The 21,551-nt window shown below is 39.7% G+C and overlaps 1 protein-coding gene across 3 annotated transcripts in view; it reads left to right on the top strand.

Moving 5' to 3' along the window:
• rbfox3a (RNA binding fox-1 homolog 3a) overlaps window positions 1-21,551 on the top strand; it is a 160,618-nt gene that overhangs the window by 31,006 nt on the left and 108,061 nt on the right. For all 3 annotated transcript variants that reach the window (XM_044338737.1, XM_044338736.1, XM_044338738.1), the window contains one exon: window positions 19,734-19,880. In XM_044338737.1, the coding sequence (XP_044194672.1) occupies window positions 19,734-19,880 (147 nt within the window). The remainder of the gene's footprint in view (window positions 1-19,733; window positions 19,881-21,551) is intronic.

Here is a 21,551-nt window from a genome sequence, read left to right as displayed (position 1 = left end):
TAGGCTGTCCGTCAGTGTGGCCCAGGATGCATTGCGTTTACAATATACATTGCTGAATGACTGTGGTCTGAGTGATTGGATCTCAATACATCCTCAATGCGTCTTGGGTGCGTTCACACCTGTACTTAGAGCTGTCCACTTGTGATCGGATCACCTGAGAAGCATTTTAATGCCAAGTGTAAACAGGGCCTCTCTCTCTCTCTTGACTTGCTCTCTACTTCTATCATGCCTGGCTGTCACAGTGCGCAGGGCAGTGTTGCGTTCAGGGTGAAAAAAAAAAAAGAAAAATCTGCAGCCTGCTGCGGCTCGCACACCTGTGGTGTCCACACAGATAGCGTTGCTGCTGCAGCATTGCTACTGCCAGCCCTATCTTTCTAACTAGAGTTTGACTTTGATAATGGCCATCAATAATAAAATGTTAAAAATCATTTCATCATAAATTTAGTTTATATTAAGTTTAGACAGAAAAGGGTTAAGAAGCATGTGCTCAATTGTGAAAAATAAATACTAATATGTGAGGTTCAAGCAGCTTAGTGGGGTCTGGGTTATCAAACGAAGAGAAATCTCCCCCCCTCTTCCTAGTAACGTCTTTGTACTCCCTCATGGTAGGGTTGTACAGCTCTGATCAGTCTGATTGACTGTGATTGGCCACTGCAGCGTCGGGTTGTGGTTCTCCAAAGGTTGACTCTGGATCAACTTTCCGGCCACAGGCAGGTGCGGCGCTGCTGCGACCAAAACACCCGCTACCTAAACGCACTACGCCCATTCGAATGAATGGGAGGACTGATGTTTTCGCTGCACTGCCTGCTTTGGTCTGAATACAACATGGGTGCCGAAATGAAAAGCAAGAGGTTCCACGACACACACGCATATAAATATACATGCATGACAGTATGCATGTATGTGCAAGTGCTTAGTATCTAGGTGGCTTCTCATATAGTGGTGCTCCCATCTGATATCCTCCATTATAGGCCCGGGGGTAAAGGAGCTTTATAAGTGGGTGAAGCTGGTGCAAGGCAATTCTCAGAGTTTTTATTCTTTGTCCCACATTTGGTTTTTGGGATCTGGTCACCCTAATGTGTGTGTGTAGCTGGCAAAAGAAGGTCTTGGTTACAGCTGTACAGCTCAGTCTCACCGTTTCCCTGGTGACAGTGGAGGAAGCCCGGGCTGCTTATGTATGATAATGTTAATGTAATTACTTCCTCTTCCTGCGTGGTTGCTCACACACCATGGATGGTGGAGGCATGGCGACCAGAGAGGAAGACAGTCAGAAAGGCAGAGAGGTTTTAGCTCTTTGACTGTGGCAAAGGAAGGTTTACAGTTTAAGCTGTTCCATTCCATACCATGCTAAGCTTAATGAAAGACTACAGTCAGCTCCATGGGCTAACACACACTCACACACACAGAATGGAAGATTCCAGTGGAACAGGGATCAACAAGAGAAACTTACTCAATGTAGGGATTTATGATGCATTGGCTTTGAATAGGATTATTTCACATACTGTATAATGGACTCACCATGTAAATGACAATGTAATGTTAATGAGAGCTGTATTATTTCTGTATAAAACATCGGTTTTCTATGTGCTTTTTGATGTTAATACACAAAAGACACAAAAGGAAAAATGTCACTCAACAAATCTTATGGGAACATTAGTATGGAATAAAATTAGGGTCATATGTATTGTAGCTGTGTATCACTGTATCTGAATGTGTGAAAACATTTAGTATGGATACATTCAAATGTGTGAATGTGTAAAAATATTTTGATCAAATGAATTAAAATGTTTTAATGTGTAAAAAAATATCTGAACAAATAGATTACATTTCTTAATCTGCAAGGAGATCTCTTTTTACTGTCTTGGAAAGTTACGAATCCTTGTCTCCACTAACTTGTTCATTAACTGGCCCCCACCTGCTAGCTAGCTAATGCAAACTGCGAAGACGAGGCAAGACATGTCACTATTGTGTAACTCTTATATTAACTGTATTTTATACAAGTCTCTGGAACTCTACTGGAGGGATGAACACCATTCTTCCTAGAGATACTCCCTCATTTAGTGTGTTGATGATGGTGGTGGAGAGCGTTGTCTAACACGTCGGTCCAAAAGCCCATAGCATATGATTCACATCATTTTCATACTCAACAAACCATTCAGTGACCCCTCGTGCCCTATGGATGGGAGCATTGTCATCCTGGAAGAGACCACTCCCATCAAGATAGAAAGGTTTCATCATAGATAAAGGTGATCACTCAGAATAACTTTGTATTGAATTGCAGTGACCGTTCCCTCTAAGGGGACAAGTGGACCCAAACAGTGCCAGCAATATGTCCCCGACAGCATAACAGAGCCACCAGATCCCCTCACACGCATTCACACCTGTAATTTGTCTGTGTATATATACACACACACATATATATATATATATATATATATATATATATATATATATATATATATATATATATATACAGACAGGTGAGAAAGGGAAAACCGGTACAGGTGGGTGAGTGCATGTGTGGCATACACCAAGAAAACAGTACAAGTCTGAATGTTTGACCCCTACAGTGAGGGGATCTGGTGGTTCTTATTATGCTGTGGGGGCCATTTTGCTGGCATGGTTTCAGTCCACTTGTCCCCGTAGACATTTCTATCCTGATAGGAGTGGTGTCTTCCGGGATGACAATGACCCCATCCATAGGGCACGAGGGGTCACTGAGTGGTTTGATGAGTATGAAAATGATGTGAATCATATGCTATGGCCTTCACAGTCACCAGATCTCAACCCAATTGAACACCTATGGGAGATTTTGGACGGACGTGTTTTATTCAGGACATAACAATGACCCCAAGTATACAGCTAGAGTCATAAAGAACTATTTTCAGCAACATGAAGAATGATGCGTCCTGCAACAGATGGTATGGTATGACCGCCACAGAGCCCTGATCTCAACATCATGGAGTCAATCTGGGATTACATGAAGAAGCACCTGAGATGGTGTAAATAGTAAATCCACAGAAGAACATCTTTCTCCAGGATGGTTACAACAACCTACCTGCAAGTTACCTTGAAAAACTGTGTGAAAGTGTACCGAGGAGAAAAGGTGGTGTTTTAATAGCAAAGCGTGCTCACACCAAATATTGATTACATTTAGGTTTCCTCTGTTTACTGAACTTTGCATTAAGTTAATTGATAAATAAAAACTATTCAGGACATTGTTTTTGAAAGCATCCTCATTTTACTTTTAGTGCCTAAAACTTTTGCACAGTACTGTATATAGATATATATTTGTGTGTGTGTGTGTGTGTGTGTGTATGATACACAGATATTACACAGATAATAGTTTCGGTAGATAACTTCCTGTAAGTAAAGCATGACAAACAATTTTATGGTACGGTTTTGGAAACTCACTGCAGGTTTTACAAGTCCATTATTTCTTAATTTCTTGAAACTTCCTGAGAAGAACTATGTCATTTGGTACTAATTGTATAGAAAGTGGAGGAAAACATTTGAGACAGTTTATAAGTGGTTGTTGATTTACAGAAGAATTTAATTGAAAGAGCTCATCCATTTAAATCCAAGTAAATGTTCTCTGATTATTAATTCATTTTTTATGTTAAATTGCATACTTGCATGTAGACAAATTGGACAATTATCGATTTTATGATTTCTTTACACATGACTGATACGAAACTGCCAAATTTATCATCTTCATGTAAAGAATGTAGTAAATCACTGGCTGGACCTACGTTTATCATCAGTAGGTACAACCAAGCTTCAGACAATTCCAGTCACTTATATCTGAGCCTCTGCTGGGGAATCCCACTTTACGTCCTGCACCTTTCTAATGACACCCCATCTCTGCTCCTCTGCTCCGTCTTTCCTCCACTTTTTCTCCTTTCACATATATTTAAAGTTTCAAATGTGAGGAAATGCCACCAGGATTGAACAAATCTGCTGTTTACTGTCTAGATAGTTCTTATCTGCCTCTGGCTATGGTTCTGTTCAGGCTCTCAAAACACTTAGTTAAACGGTTCACAATTTTGTATGTCTCTCTTAAAATAACAGTCAGGTGCCCATATAGACACTGAAATAGATTTTCTTAGCTTTTCATACTGGCTATTAAAAGATCCCCTTCAAATGTGCTTTCAATGTAAGTGATGGGGGCCAAAATCCACACAATCATTTTGTGCAAAAATGTATTTAAAAGTTTATCTGAAGTTTATATGAGGCCTCAGCAGTCTGAGTTAGTCATATCAAGTGGACATCTGCCGCATTTACAGTCTTTTTAGTATAGGAGTTTTACTACATTTATATTAAAATTTTAACTCGTTAATCTGGGCACCACCCTTCTTACAGAAGGGAACAAGTAAAGAAATGTCTTAATTTGAAATTTGAGCTCTTTTCAATAAGACAGGACCACTTGTCTTCTCCTCCCAAAGAACACAAACAAACTTGACAAAGAATCTTGGTTGTAGAGCTGGGACCATCTCAGCAGGTTTGGAGGTGTTGCTGCTGGCGTGGCCAGCTGCGCTCCCAAGCAATTCCACGGATGCAGTTTGGTTTGCCAAGCAGATGAGAGCGCAATAGCAGGACCGACAGCTAATTTACATTAATTCAGACTTTGGCTGATTGAGGTATACCAGTGTTAAGTCAACTAAGGAATGCACAGGAGGAATGATTACAGAAAGAAAAACGGTTTCAGTGTTCATTTGGGCATCTGGCTATTGTCAGACTTCAAAAATTGTGAACCTGTTCTTTAAGGTTAGACATAGATGGTGGTTTTGGTTGAATATTGAAATAAATCAACATTGTCTCAAAGCACAAGACTGGACAGGTTGACATGTTGATATTGAAACAAAACAAACAGTAGCCTAAACCTAAACCTAACCACATGTGGACACAGGATGTGAACCCTGGTCTCTGGTGTTCACCCTGACCACCTCTCTATGACTTCTGTGCCACATAAAAATGTCTCTCTTCTTTGATTAGGAAAAAAATTTGTGTAAGTGAATGTACTCTAAGCAGCTATTACATTTCCTCCCAAACGTATTTGGCAAAGCAAATTAGTAGATAAACATTAGGAGGCAAGATTGGACAATAAGTTGTTCAGTACAACTCTCAGTTGCAAACCCAAATCCATACCTTTACGGACTTCTGCTTCATGTGAACAACACTGCAGGCTTTGGTAAAATCTTACATGAGCTAAAGTACAATAACTTTTTATAGTACACAGGTATAAATACTGTTTCAGTGTGTTTTGTGGCCCAGAGGTTCACTACAGTGGATGTTGAGGTGAAGAGGTGGAGGTGCAGGAGGACTGACAGGATAATTACACCTCTGTCTGTACCATACATCTGACCTGCAACACCTAACTCCATGGCCACACTGTGTGTATCTGTGTGTGTGTTTGTGCGTGTGTGTGTGTGTAGACAAGCGACTGTAGCAGCCAATAATGTAATAACTACCGTTAATGTAATAACTGCCAATAATGTAATAATTTTTCTATTCTTAATGTAATAAAAGTCGATAATGTAATAACTTACCCATAATATAATACAATTTCTAAACCTATAATGCAATAACTTTCTGTGCATAATGTAATAAGTGATTACATTATTGGCTGGTTATTACATTATTAGCTGGGTTAAAAAAATAAAAAATGTAATAACTTGAGCCAATAATATAATAATATACTGAAATCATTTTATTAGTCAATAAATAAGAGCCAGGCCCGAAAGACGGACTGAAACCATCCCTACTCGCTTCCTTAAGCAACACAAGTAAGAGACTTAAATCTGGGCAGAGATAGGATATTAAAGTGTGTTATTTTCAGCTTTATTGCTGTTTTTTGTGAAGTTAACGGACCATGAGTCTGGTTATTGCTGCTGAGGATACTGTGAAGTATTGTTGTTGCTGCTGCTTATTTGGTTGTGTTTACCACACTAAACTGATTTGTGTGTCCAACTGCTTTGAACCACTTTGTGTTAGCTTGCCATAGTGTGTGAGACCATGGATTGTATTTTATTTGTTGAAATCAGACACAGCCGGTGAATAAGTACATTTGCCTGCCATGTCTCTGTGGAAATAAAAGAAAACTCCTCTTCTCCTCACGATCGCTGAGATCTTTTGTTTTTCAGTGCTTCCACCTTCCTCTCCTCTTACTAACACACATTAGGTGAGCAGATAACCAGGTAACAGAGCTCAGCTCTGTCCCGAAGTTATCCTGTTGTTAAAGCTGGCAGATGCCATTAGCCATTGTCTCAAATCTCACGGTCACCTTCTCTGACCTGAATTCTTGCGTGATGTATGGGTCACGTCCGCCATCTTGCGCCTCCCCTTCCTCTCTTACGCACACATGCATCTACCCACACACACACACACACACACACACATCTGCCATGTGCCATATGCTTGCTTGTTGTTTATAGTTGCTTGCTGTTTGCAGTTACTTGTTGCTTATAGCTGTTTGTGCTTGATAATTTGTAGTTGGGTGATAGATGTTTGCTTACTGAAGGGATTGCTAATTGATACCACTAATGTTAATAAACTCTGTTATACCTTAAAGAGAAGTTGTTTTGGTATTATTTGCATACATATTGTGGTAAAGACTGGCTGAAAGAGTCAGTGCTCAGACTCAAACCTTCACTGTTCACCTTTGTAAATGTTAGTGTCTCTCAGATGTTGACATTTTTAAAGTTTGGCTTTTGGTACCTGATCTCAGGGTGGTGCCCCATTGTAATCAATTTACAATTAATAATTTTATTATTTTTGCTCTTGTTGGACAGTATGCCAATACTGTCACTTCTACTTCTTTTCCTGGTCTGTGAGTGGATGTTTTTGTGTTGGTCACCTGAGAGCAGCGATCTGCCAACACTCTCGTAGAATCCTCAATCGCGCTGTGGTGACTTACTGTGTTGTAGGTGTCTCTGGTGGAGGTGGAACTCTTTTGCAGTGGCATGGATCCAGGTGACTTTTGGCGACCTTTACAGCCGTCTGTGTGGTCAACAGCATCTGGAATGGGCCCGTCCGTCCACCGCTTGCACTTGGAGCGCCAAGCCTTTATTCTCAAGTCTTTTACCACTATCAAGTCACCAGACTGCAGGTCATGAAGAGGTCCTGTGGCTGGAGTTGGTAGTGCTTCTTTCACTTGTGAAAATGGTGTTCCATTATCACTGCTGATTCTTCCTGGAATTCCCCACCTAGGAGTAATCTCAGTGATAAGAGCTCTAGCAATAGCACCAGTGTCTTGTTTTTCTGTAGGAAAAACTTCAATCCATTTGGAAAACATGTCAACAATTACCAGACAATATTTCTTTCCTTCACTTGATGTTAGATCAATGAAATCCATCTGTAAGTGATGAAATGGTTTTTCTGGTGGAGGGTGTGCTGCTTGTGGTGTTTGATTACCTCTGCCAATATTGTTTGTGGCACATATAACACATGATTGACAAAAATTTTTGGAATAGTTAGTAAAACCCTTTGTGAACCAGTGTTGTGAAATAGCATCCATTATCCCTCCTCTTGAGGCATGGTTCAACCCATGACTCAACTTTGCATAGCGAGGAAAGACAGACTTTGGCAGACATGGTTATTCATTGGGGCCGTACCATACCCCATCTTTGAAAACACAGCCACTGTTTCTCCACTGAGTCTTCTCAGTCTGATCAGCTCTCTGCTGGAGTTCCTGTAAATCTGCTGTGGGAGCAGAGGGTGTGTCAAGTCATCCTGCAGAAAAAATTCACACATTGTAAATTCTTGCTGTGCTGCGGCCTTCGCAGCTGCATCTACTCTAGCATTGCCCTGTGAAACTGGGTTGGTGTTAGAAGTGTGAGCTTCACATTTACACACAGCAACCTGTTTTGGGAGTAGCATAGCAACCAGCAGTTGTGACACAAGAGTGTGTGCAATAGGTTTGCCAGATGATGTCAAAAAGTTTCTGTGTTTCCAAATTGTGCCAAAATCATGCACAATGCCAAAAACATATCTACTGTCTGTATAGATATTCAATCTTTTGTCCTTTTTGTCAGTTTACATGCTTCAATGAGAGCTATTAACTCTGCTGCCTGTGCAGACAGTGAATCAGGAAGTGGTTTAGCAATGAGTGTGTCATGTGCAGTTACCACAGCGAAACCAACTTGATTTTTTCCTGTGTCAGAATTGCGTGATGCTGATCCATCCACGAATAGTTCAACATCTGGATTTTGCGAAGGTGTTTCTTGCAAATCTGGTCTGGGGGAACAAACGTCAGTTATTGTGTCAACACAGTTGTGTTCTTCTCCATCACCCTCTGCGGGGAGAGGAGTTGCAGGACTAAGAACATTACATCTTTTCACAGTGATGTTAGGCATTTCAAGCAACACAGTGTTGTAAGGGAGCCATCTTGCTGCAGAAAGGTGAGATGTTTTCTGATTGAGCAAAATCAGTGAAACAGCATGTGGAACGAGCAAAGTTATGTCAGAATACCCCACTATGTCTCTGGAAGCCATCACAGCTTTTTCTGCAGGTGCAACAGCTCTCAGACACATATGAAGTCCTGCAGCTACAGGGTCAAGTTTAGTTGAAAATTAAGCTACAGGTCTCTGTCTGCCTCCATGGTCCTGAAGCAGCACTGAAGTCATGCATCCTCCCTTTTCGTCAACAGTCTGGGTAAAAGGTCGACTTGGATCAGGTAATCCAAGAATCGGAGTTGTTTGGAGAGCAAGTTTCAAGTCAACAAATGGTTTTTCTGCTTCAGCAGTCCATGTCAACTTACTGTGTGCCTGCAGGCCTCGCCTGTGTGTGATTGCGCTCAGGGGGGCCTCGAGGACAGCATAGTTGGGAATGAACAATCTGCAAAAAGAACTTATTCCTAAAGAAGACATGACTTGTTTCTTTGTAACTGGTTTTGGAATGTTTTGGATTGCTTTTATTCTTTTTGGGGAGAGGGATTTGCCCTCAGATGTGATTACATGACCCAAAAATGTCACTTCTTGTTGTACAAATTGCTCTTTTGACAAGCTAGCTTTAGGACCTTCTTTAGCCAAATGTTTCAACAGTGCAATTGTGTCTTTTTCACACTGAGCTTGAGTTGGAGCACAGATCATTAAATCATCAACATATTGCAACAGTGCACTTCCTGGTGACAATTTTAATGAGCTCAAACTTTCTTTCAACGCATCATTGTAGATGGTATGTGATTGACAAAACCCTTGACACAATCATGTGAATGTGTAGTTTTTGCCATTAAAAGAAAATGCAAACCAAAACTGACTGTCTGGATGCACTGGAAGACGACCACTGAAAACCATTTACTTTCAGGGGGCACCTGAGAAAGAATGGTATATGAGTTAGGGACATTTGGAGCATGTTATTGTACAGCATCATTCACATTTTGCAAGTCTTGTACAAAATGCCATTTATCTGGCTGTCCCTCATCCCTGATTTTTTTACTGGGAAGATTGGTGTGCGCACAGGAGAATTTTCACAAGGAACCATTACACCTGCCTTTAATAAAGCATTAAAGACTGGTGTAATGCCTTCAACTGCTTCCTTTTTGAGTGGATATTGTGGTTGGCAGGGCCTGTAATCAGATTTCGGTATTATCACAACTGGCTGCATTCCTTTAATCAGACCAACATCATGTTTGCTTTGGGCAAAACAGTGGGACACCAAGTGATTAAGCTTGGGACAAATGCTGGCTCATGGCCAGTTGACACTCCTACAGTGAGTTTTCATCATGGCTTAGTGGGATATTTTGCAATCAATTCCTCTGTCCTGTGGCACAGACGAGCCCAGGTACCAGAGCAAATCACCGATCCAGTGAACCAGTCATCTGCCACCCCATTTTGGAGAGTAGCAGGTCTCCTCTTCATGCTGATCCTGCTCTCTGGAGATGTTCAGTTAAATCCTGTACCAGTGACCCCTGGAGTGCTGCAGAACTTTGATGCTGATGTGCCCGGGACTCCTCTGGTGCTAGTGATGAATGAGCAGCAACTTTCTGAGCCGGGCTTCTCCCTTAACAGACTAAACTTTGTTAACACGAGGCATGATGTCTCTATGAATAACTTTTCGCTACCAGGCTTTGGAAACCTTTATAGGTCCAGTGTCTCTCTCACAAAACCTGCTGCTGACACCACTGCGTGTCGAAACCCTGCAGTGAGGAGACAGAAGTTATTCAAAACTCTCCAAACTGTCAATCATGCAAAAGTCTTATGGGACCCGACGCTGAAACTGAGGGGGCTATTTGGTGGGCATCAGAAGCATTACTGCAAAGAGCAATCAGCTAACTCATCTTGTGAGTTAGCTGATTGTGAGCTTCCTCACTTGCTAACTCATCAACCATTTGTTGACTCAAATCTGGACTTTCTCTGTCTGACCGAAACATGATTGAAACAAACAACTCCTGCGAATGTGTTCACAGTGCCCAGATACCTATGTTTCAGAAGAGACAGACCTGATGGAAGAGGAGGCAGGATGCTTTTCTATGTGAGAGACAAAATCAAATGGTAACGTGTGGTTTAGAATGTGGGTAACATGTTAGAATATGTTGGGATAAAAATAATATTATCCCAACAAATGTCTTCTAACATCATAGGTGTCTATAGGCCCCCTTCTGCAGATGACACTTTCTATGATCAACTCACAGAAATCTTGAAAGAGTGCAATATTAATTATTATTATTAATGGGTGATTTTAATGTGAACTGGGAGGATAAATCTAAGAGGAAAAAACTAAAAATTATCACAGAGAAATTCCAACTAGAACAACTAGTAAAAGGCCCGACTAGGATTGCAAAATGCTCCTGTACACAAATTGATCTGATATTTACTAACAAACCAGGAAGAATAACTAAAAATTATAATTTAATCACTGGTTTATCAGATCATAACCTAACCCTATGTGCGAGAAAACTGACTAAAAGTTGATTTAAGACCACGGCAACTAAGACAGTGATCCTTCAATGCATACCCAGAGTTAAGCAAGAAGAATTTACCAATGAAATTAACAGATTGAATTGGGATGATGTACTGTCCTCCAGTGATCTGGATTATAGCTGTGATACTTTTACTCACAGAATCAACTCTATGAGATTTATTGTGAAGATACAGATAAAATCTAAAAGTAAAAACAATTTACCGTGGTTTATTGAAAATTTGTGGAAACTAATGAAATCTAGAGATGCTGCACTAAGGAAGGCAATTAAAACTAGAAGAGACACTGACATGCTGATTTTATAAATCTTTAAGGAACAAAGTTATCCAAGAGCTAAGAGGAGCTAAATCTCATTTTTATCTCAATATATTGAATGAGACAAGAGGCAACAGTAAATTGATCTGGAAAAAACATTTCACAAGGAGGGACCCAAATTTTTTGGGAGATTTTAAACTCAAAGTACAGGGAAAGTTAATTGAAGATCATTTTACTGTTGCTTCTGTCTTTCATTATTTTTTTTCTTGAGTCTGTATATGAATTAGGAAAAAAAACTGCAAAAAGTAAACTGTAAACATTGTTCCTATAGATCCTACAGGCCAGGTTTCGAGCTGGTAGAGACTAATGAATTACACGTAAACAAAATCACCAGCTCCTTAAAAAGCTCCAAAAGTAGAGATACTTTCCAATTTGACACCATGTTTGTCAAATCAAACATGGTGATATTTTAACTCCCCCTATTGCTCATTTAATTAACTTGTCTTTTAAACACAGCTCCTTTCCTGATGACTGGAAATGTGCCATTGTCACGCCTGTTTTTAAATCTGGAGACCACCTTGAAGACAGCAACTACAGACCAATAAGTATACTGCCAGTACTCTCAAGTTTGCTGAGAAAGTTGTCATTAAACAGCTGACAACATTTCTTAACACAAGCAATTTTGGTCTACATTGTATGCAATTTGGCTTTAGAGCAAATCATTCCACTGAAACTGCTGCTGAAGACATGTTGAAGACATTGCTTAGCCTATTCACAAGCTCATTTAAGTTTGAAATGGAAATTACAGACATAATCAAGCAAATTTTGTTGCTTACTATCACCTAGCTGTTTTTCTTGCAAAAGTCTGAGAGGGCCTTGCACAGTATGCTCGAACACCAGCTCTGCCAGGCTGAACCTTGGGACTCTTGAACCACCTCATGAGCAGCAAAAAGGAGGAGACAGACACCCTCATCCCAGTCTTTGTTGAACTCCAGGCAGTAAGTCCAAAGCATAGATTTAAGAGTCTGAGGTCTCTAGGAGATACACACTTAAACAGCAGAAGTTGTTTCATGACCTGTGCAAAAATTCAAGACATGAAATTTGATCCCTGATCAGTCTGTATTACTTTAGGCATCCCAAATAGGGAAAAAAACTTCACCAGTGCTTTTACAACAGCGGAGGCTGTGATCTTACGCATGGGAATGGCTTCGGAAAACTGAGTTGCGGAGCACATAATAGTCAAACTTTTTACTGGCTTTTGTGTTGAAAAGGACCAACACAGTCTACAATTACACACTCAAACGGCTCACCCACAACTGGAATTGGATAGAGCGGATATGGAGAGATGGCCTGATTTAGTTTATCTGACACCTGGCAGACATGGCATGTTTTGCAATACTGCTGCACATCCCCTTTTAGCCTGGTCAGAGAAAACATTGCAAGACACGATCATAAGTTTTATTGACCCCTAGATGGCAAGCAAGTGGATTATCATGTGAAAGAAAATACACATCTTCAAGAATATACTATAGATATCATTTGCTTCATGTTTAGACTCTTTGTCGAGCTTGTCATGGCTGTATTCAGATACCCATGGGGCAAGGATTCTGATTTGGTGATACATTTTCATGTAACCTTTCAGGAGTCAGGTTTGTTATATATACATAGAGAGAGAGTGCTGAATAGCTATAATGGTGTGGTGGAAAGAGTGATTTAAATACGTTTAATTAAAGACAGTTGTCATGAAAACAAATGGTAGTCTTTGTATTCAAGGACAAAGCATCTTCAAAGAGGTATAGATTTTATATTATACAGACATGGCCAAAATATTGATGTCCTTTCACTTTTTAAAAAAAAACCCAATTTTTCTCTGTATTAAGTTGAAACTGACAGAAGTATATGGTATCCATCATTTTTTATTTCACATTGAACATAAATGAAACTTTGCTTTTGATTTACAACTCAACAAATTATTTAGTGCAATAAAAAAATGAAAATGGCATGGCCAAAAATATTGGTAGCCTTAACTTAATATTTTGTAGCACAGCCTCTGGAGGCAATAACTGCAGTCAAGCGCTTTCTGTAACTCGGGATAAGGTTTCTACACTTCTCCACTGGTAGTTCGGCCCACTCTTCAAACTGCTCCAGTTCTCTCAGATTTGATGGCTGCCATCTCCCAACTGCAAGTTTCAGATCTTTCCACAGATGTTCAATGGGATTCAGATCAGGACTCATAGCAGGCCACATCTGAAGAGTCCAACATTTTCTTCTCATCCACTCTTGGGTGCTTTTTGATGTAGGCCTATGCTTGGGTCATTATCCTACTGGAAGACCCATGACCTGTGGCTAAGACACAGCTTTCTGACACTGGGCTGCATGTTTCACTCCAATATACCTTGATAGTCTTCTGACTTCATTGTGCCCTGCACAGATTCAAGGCACCCAATGCCTGAAGCAGCAAACCAACCCAAAAACGTCACTGAGCCTCCTCCATGTTTCACGGTAGGCATGGTGTTCTTTTCTTTGAAGGCCTCATATTTTCTTCTGCAAACATGAGGTTGGTGTGATTATAAGATTGAAAACACCAGGGATACTAATTAAAATGCAATAGTCTGCTTAAAGTATCACTACAAATCAGTTATTTCTTACAACTTCTAAAGGGTACCAATAATTTTGTCCAGGCTATTTTAGAATGTCTTTGTAGAATAAGCATGAATTCAGTTATTTTCACAACGTTTTTGTTTTGGTCCACTGCAAACCAAACATAGACATGCATTGATAATAAAATATATTTTAATTTCAACACTGTTCAGGGCGAATGGTGCATTATTTTAATAATAGGCAAAGGTACCAATAATTTCAGCCACGTCTGTATGACATAAGAGTAATTGCCTGAGTTAAGTCTAACCATCAAGTACCACAAATATATAGTCACAATTCCTAGAGAGAGAGTAGGTGTGTGTGTGTGTGCGTGTGTGTGTGCAGTTGAGAATTGAACAGCATAGAGCTCATATCAATCCTTGGCCAATGGCAGGGAATGGCCAAGGATTGGGACCCTGTAATGATAAAGCACACTCACCCAGGCACTTAGCTCCTGTAGCAGCCAATAATGTAATTACTACTGTTAATGTAATAACTGCCAATAATGTAATAATTTTTCCATTCTTAATGTAATAAAAGTCGATAATGTAATAACTTACCCATAATGTAATAAAATTTCAAAACCAATAACATAATAACTTTTTGCGCATAATGTAATAAGTTATTACATTATTGGCTGGGTTAAAAAGAATTATAAAAAATGTAATAACTGAAGCCAATAATGTAATAATATACTCATATCACTTTATGTAAGTTTCATTTTTTGGCTATAAAGTGTCACACTTCCATGGCATTTATCCTTACTTTTGCCTCTCTCAAACAGCTGCTCAAAAACCTGACCACACACACACACACACACACACACACAGGGATTATTGCGGCATCCCGTTCAGTAGAGTGCTCCTTGCCTATTCAGCTTTTGTGTGTTTGTGTGTGTGTCTGTGTGTGATGTAATGCCATTATCCTCACTTCACTGTCTCTCCATTTTCACTGTTCTCTCTTCAATCAGCACTAAGCCTGCATGCATCTCTGAACTCTCCTTCTGCCTCTCTCTTTCTCTCTATCTCTTGGTATGAATGCTGCTACTTTCAGCACTTCTCTCTCATTGATTGGGCAGGTTTAGCTGACATCATCGTGCCATCTCCATCTCTTTCTCTGTCACTCTTTCTTTCTTCATCCCTTTCATCCTTATGTTGATTCATTATGAACACTAGCTCTCTCGGCTCTCTCTCTGTTTTTGCTTCCTACTGCAGACAACACACCAGCACAGTCTGAAAAATTTACAAAGGCAAAAGTAATACAAGGTCAGACCAAGATATCTGTGGGGATACCCATCTTTCTCGTCTCATCTCGTCCCGTTTGTCTCACTCATCTGTTTGGTATTTATTCCTTTTGATCTTAGTGGGACTGCTGTGCCACAAACAAAATCTCACAAAATTTAATATTCAAGTATGGGAATGATTCTCCAAATTGTACCATAGTAACCAAATTTCCAAATTGATTAAAATCAGTTTCCCTGTAGTATAGGTCTAATCAGGCCTGGACTGACAATTGGGAGCACCTTTTCCCAGTGGCCTGGCCCACCACATGCTGCAGAATTTTTTAAATTTTTTTTTTTTTGACCCTGGACCAACACTGCCCTGTGCACTGTGTCAGCCAGGTATTGTAGAAGTAGAGAGTGAGTTGAGAGAGAGAGAGGGAAAGTAGTTGGCATGTATCGTTTGGCAGCAAGTGCATTTAGAGCAGCTAAATGACTTAGCAGCAAGATGGATGGTGGAAAAAACAGGAAGGGTGGAGCAGAGAGGGAAAGAGAGAAAGAAAGAAAGGTAAATAAAAGTGCGAGCTAGCTAACGTTTGCTACCTAGCTAATGTAGCTAATGTTACTGATCGTCATCATCGTCCCCTGTCAATGTTAAAACAGCCAAGCAACTGGACAATCAATAATAAAAGTGGTAGTTCCCTTTCTGATTTCCTCAAAATATTGATGGTGTAATAGTGTAAAGTGTAATTGGCATATCTAGTCTAGTTAATATGGTCAATATTGTTTGAAAATTCATTCATTTTGGTGAAAATTTTAGACAGCGAGTTCATACTTTGAGCTCATAATTTAAAATTATTGAGACAACACAACATCTGTTGCACTATTCAGGCTACTGTAATTTGTTGAAACTTAAAGCTCTATGTTATTTAATGTTTGTATTGGTTAAAGGGCTATTTTAACCTATGATGGGTAGTGTATATCAGTAAACTGAGTAGGGTATTGTGCTCTTGCTCTGTTCTTTGAATAGGTGAAGAGAGTCGTTATATGGTGTGCTGTGCTATTGCTTTTTTCTTTTCAAAGGTTGAGAGAGTAGCATTGGTGTCACAGTAGTACAGAAGTCCACTACTTCAGAGCAACCTGCAGGTACAAGACATGTTAGAAAAATCAAATGTATACAGTTAAGGGTAATTTTATGGAAAAAATAGTTTTAAACAGGTGTACTCAAACTTCTGATTGGTGAATATCAGTAAACTGAATAGGGTATTGTGCTCTTGCTCTGTTTTTTGAATAGGTGGAGAAAGTGGTTAACTGTATTATAATGGTACATTAAAAGATATGGTGTGCTCTTGCTTTTTTTTCTTTTTGAAGGTGGAGAGAGTAGCATTGGTGCCACAGTAGTAGTAGTAGTGTCGTACCCCTCCTTAATGATATGTATCTTTGGTTTTATTTGAGGTTCATAACAGTATATTGTACTATGAAGTTGTTGGCTCATTAGTCTGTCATTCACATGCACTGAAATTCACCAGAATGCAGGAAGTCAAGTCTTTGTAACTAAAATTTTACTAGTGGAGGACCCCCAGACACCCCGCTTAAAAAGTGGCCTGACTAGGGCTTTTTTTCATGCTATATTTCCTGGTCTGAATGATTTTCCCAGTCCAGCCCTGCTTACTGGGATTAATAGAGGGTTAATATCAGTGTGGTCTCTGCATTCAGCTGACAGACTGCTCCAGAGGAGGAGAAATGTGACTCATGGTGATTCCAAAGTTGTCTTATTCATTTTATGTGTTTTTACATGACTTTCTAATGTTAGCCACGGGTACAACTACATTCAGAACTCAACTGACACTAGTTTAGTTGAGAATTGGAGGGTGTGTGAATTGTGCAGCGGAGGTTGGGACTTCTGGAGTGCTGTGTACAGTCACTGAGGCTATGCTAATGTTAGCTGTTGGATGGTCAATAAATCCTTCCAACCTGTATCCCTGCCTGCTAATTAAACCACAAAGATCTCATTTTCTGATTCTACATGTGTTAAATACAAAAGATGTGCAATGTGTGGGTGTGGAAGATTTTTAGTTGTTTAAAGGCAACTTTCATGGAGCTGAGTAACGAAAGTAACGAGTAATGTAACACAGTACTTTTGCTGCTTAGTAATGAGTAAAGTAATATAATTACTAATGTGCGATAGTAATTGATTACTGTTTTAAAGTAACTTGCTAAACACTGTTGCCAACACTCAAGAACAGATGAGGGTCTTACATGAACCCCGGTGAGCCGACTATCATCTCCCACTGTCTTCTTACTCGAACTGTGTGGTGGGAGCAGGGCGCAAGACGCGTCCTCTGATCCATCGCCAACCACACACTGACTCCTCTCAACTCACCATTGTTTTCAGTTCATTTAGATTACCACACAAACACAGACAAAACTAAACTGAACTAAAAGCACTTAGGGGATGAGGATTATCATTCATTATCCATCACAGCTTCAACAAAGGAGCTCCTAGCTATTTGCAGCATGCCAACTTACTTGTATTTGTGTTTCCTTCCTCCTTCTCTCACTCTGCCTTCTATGGTGTCTGCCTCTGACAGGCTGATATTAGATAAGACTTGCCGTCTTGACATTCAGAAACCAATCAGTAGGACAAGTTACCATCATTTGACTGTGAAATACTGAAATTTTAGCAGAATTGCTAAAAAAGCTAAAGCTGAAGCTGGATTGTGAATTATGGGCAAAATAAATATGCCAAAGGATCTCATCCTTTTTAATTTTTTTTTTTTTTTTTTTTTAAACTTTTTCATTTGAGAAAAACTGTGCCTTACTATGAAATACAATCAAATAACCTTAGCAGAATGGTCTAGTTTCATCCTGTTCCAGCCTCCTGTTCCTAGTTAATGCAAAGGCAAAACTTTCTCCACGTTGACCTGTTGTCCTGATAAAGTCTGTATGATGTCCATTTTCATAGCACTAACTCCATCAGTACAGCAAGAGTCATTGTTAGGTGTTGCAGGGAATGTTAAAGGTATACTATGCAGGATTTTCCTGAAAAACAAACAAACAAACAAACAAAAAAAAAAACAATGTATAGACTCATACAAAAATAATTCCTCTCAGTCATCACTGATGACCCACTAGAAGTGTGTGGCATTGTATTTATCTGCAGACATCCTGCCCTCTGCCTGCATTTTCTTATTATTTTGCTGTGTTAGGGATGTTTCTGGGCATCAACCTTTGGGCAGTGGGTGTGTAGCCCCCAACCAATAACAGTGTGCAGGGTGTGAGGTCGGGACTCATAGCAAAACAACCAGGTTACATAGCTGTCTCCGTCTCTCTCCTCTGCTTCGCTCTACTCTCTGCCTCTGTGTTATGGATGTATAAAGAGCTGCAGGTCTGTGTGTCTGCTTGACTGAGGGTGGGGATAAGCTGCACACATGCAGAGCAGAGAGGCCACAGTGGACCACAGGACTGTGCAGAGGTGTGGGCATGTTAATTTGTGCTTTAGAACATAACCACTGTGAAACAATCAGAAAATAATGTTTTATTTATCTGATTCAAAGCTTTGCTCTTGCCAGCACCTCTCACTCTCTAGCTTGCTCAACCACTGCTGCTGTCTCTCTCTCACTCTGGTGTCAAGCTGGGGAGGAGGGGCCAACTTTGAATGCTTTGTGTTCAGAAACACCAACTGACAAATCATGCATAGTATACCTTTAAGCTACCATGAAAGAAACTCAACACTTCCTGAAGAATTTTCACATTAACAGTCTTTCAGCCTTAGAAGAAATCTGAAAGTGTTGAGTTTGTTGATAGTATCTTAACATTGAATAGGAGTACAATAAAGAAAAGACTAGAATTAATTAGAGTTAAAAAAGAATGTGTTATAAGCAGAATGGTGAGTATAATATGCCTCTTCCTAAACTAATGGAATTAATGCTGTGGTAATATACATTATATCGAATTTAAAGTGGTGTACAGGCAGACATGTCTCAGTTTATAATTGCATATTAAGAGGGCAAGTCCTCATAAAACCAGGCTAGATGATGCCTCTCAACCTGCTGAAGAAGCAGGATCAGAATCAGGATTTTTTCAGTGCAAAGTTTGTCGTGCAAAACAAAGTCTCAGAAAATTATATGACATCCATAGGATAAATCATTTCTTTTCTAACGGATGTTTTCTTTCCAACTACGAGATCAGAACTTAGAGGTCACATAGGAAAGAGTATTTATTAGAGAAAAAACAGTCTTCGCGTATGTGAGTCAGACTCCCATCACAGCAATCAGATACTCCAACAACTGCCCTGTTTTTTTTTGTTATAGTGAACACTCACATGGCCTTGTGGTTGTGCAGAGCTACGCTACACTGACCCCCCATACATATGTATATATGAGTATATATGATATAAAAACCTGACCTTAACATTTAAAGCCAAACAGAAGATACAAATGGAGTCTTAAACACCTGTCTTTGATGCCCACCTCCCCTCGTCTGTCACTTCACACACTTCTCCACTTTCTGAATATTTTGCCATGTTGTACAGTCAGTCCTCCTCTATTGTACAGGATCTGTTTTTTCATGTCACTCTAGCTCCTTCTAGTTTTCAATGTGAGACATCAAGCTGAACAACCTTGTCTTTCACCTGCGCCTTTCCTCTCACTTCCTATCACAGTAGGAGTTGATCTGTGGTGTGCTGTGTGTTTCCCTGCAGCAGGCAGAGGAGGTCGCACAAACGGAGGGCTCCCAGCAGCTCCACCTGCAACCCAGTGATTCGTCAGAGAAGCAGCAGCCCAAAAGGTTACACGTCTCCAACATACCTTTCCGTTTCCGAGACCCTGACCTTCGGCAAATGTTTGGGGTGAGATGACTGCACCATACACATACACTCACAAATACACAACTATACTGTACTAAGTTACCATTTATAACACTGCAGGGCAATCATATGTATACAGCTGGAATATCATTCACCTTACAGTGCTGTACTTTTCATGAACACAGTAGCAAATGCAGTCAAAAAAATTAAAGAAGAAAAATTCAGTAACATAACTGTAAAGGTAAAGAAAGTCAAAATTAATGTCATTGTAGCCAGTGCTCTCTTGACACACTGGCTACAACGACAGTGAATCTTCTTTAGCATCAAAATGGAGCTGGAATGCAATTTAGTTGCCTCTGACGGACATAAAGAGCCACCATCTGTATTCATTCAAAAAGTTTGGGATTTCAGAGCATCTATTTAGTATTATTAGCCCTTGTTTGATATCTAGGCTCTGAACTTGTCACTTCCTGAAAGCAAACACCAATCTCATCACTGAGGAGAATGGAGAGTGACTGCGGTAATTTTACCTTCCAGGGGAATCAGAGTGTACAGTAGATGCTAGGAGAGAGGTGGGGCTTATGAAATGCTTTTATGAGCAGCAGCAACATTTCTGCCACCTTCTCAGCAGTGTTTGTAGCAGTGTTTTGCAAAGGAGCAATGCGGCAACAGCAGTGGAAAAGCAAACTGCATGTCAACTTAAAGAGACCATTTTAATGTAAAGGGAACTGAGTAAAAAATGTCATATATGAGTGTAGCAGTGCAACTCAAACTAGCTTGCAAGCCTTGCTCCATAAAATTGTAAATAATTTACGCCTTTACTTCTGTATGCCCCTTAACCCAAATTAGCCAGGGATTATTAATGTTTCATCTCATGGGCATGTCCTTAAGTGGTCCTTGGAAAGTCAGAGTGGTGGATAGCCATGCTTCACTTTCCTGTAAATGTGCAAAAGATATATTTAGTATACAAGAATACTGCGGGAAATATACAGTACAATGCAGTAATAACTTGATTTAAAGAAAAAAACGTACATTAAAAAAGAATCCTCTCTCAGTGGCAAAAGCAAAAGTATCATTGATATACTGCATCAACACCTCAAGAAGTTGGATGGTTGGTTGCATTACAAAGTGTCAGACACTGGATACTGCTTAATTTAACCATAGAAGTGGCACGTCAGAAAATGCTCATGTCTGTTGAGTTATTTGTGCAACATATGGACAATTTTGTGAGGCAATGACAAACAACATATATATATTTTTGTTTGTTTATGTATTAGGGCTATTGTATATCGGAAACAATAGCTTTAAGAAACTGATAGTATTTTGCAGTTTTAACTAATAAATCATTGAACACTTAATTCTAGCAGTGATCTAATTTGCACAGAATAGTTTATATTTTAATTAATGCTAGAATTTGTATATTAATACAGATTTTTCCCTTAAATTGACTTTGTAGATTTATCACCACATATTGTATACACATCACACACATAATATTTACCTCTTTGTTCAAGCACTACTAGAAAGTTACATCATATGATATTGAGTGAAATATTAACTCCCATGGCACTGTGTTTTTAAGGCTGCGCCATTACATGAAATGGAAATATAGATTACATTGTTGTCTACATTTCCCCGTAATTCAATCTGAAATATGTGTAGTCTTTGAAAACCTAAAGTTTCAAGAAACCTTATGCTGCACAACATCTATTT

The sequence above is a fragment of the Thunnus albacares genome, chromosome 20, assembly GCF_914725855.1.
Source record: "Thunnus albacares chromosome 20, fThuAlb1.1, whole genome shotgun sequence".
Taxonomy (NCBI): Eukaryota; Metazoa; Chordata; class Actinopteri; order Scombriformes; family Scombridae; genus Thunnus; species Thunnus albacares.
The sequence above is the reverse complement of the archived record's forward strand: the minus strand, read 5'-3'. Positions and strand labels throughout refer to the sequence as shown.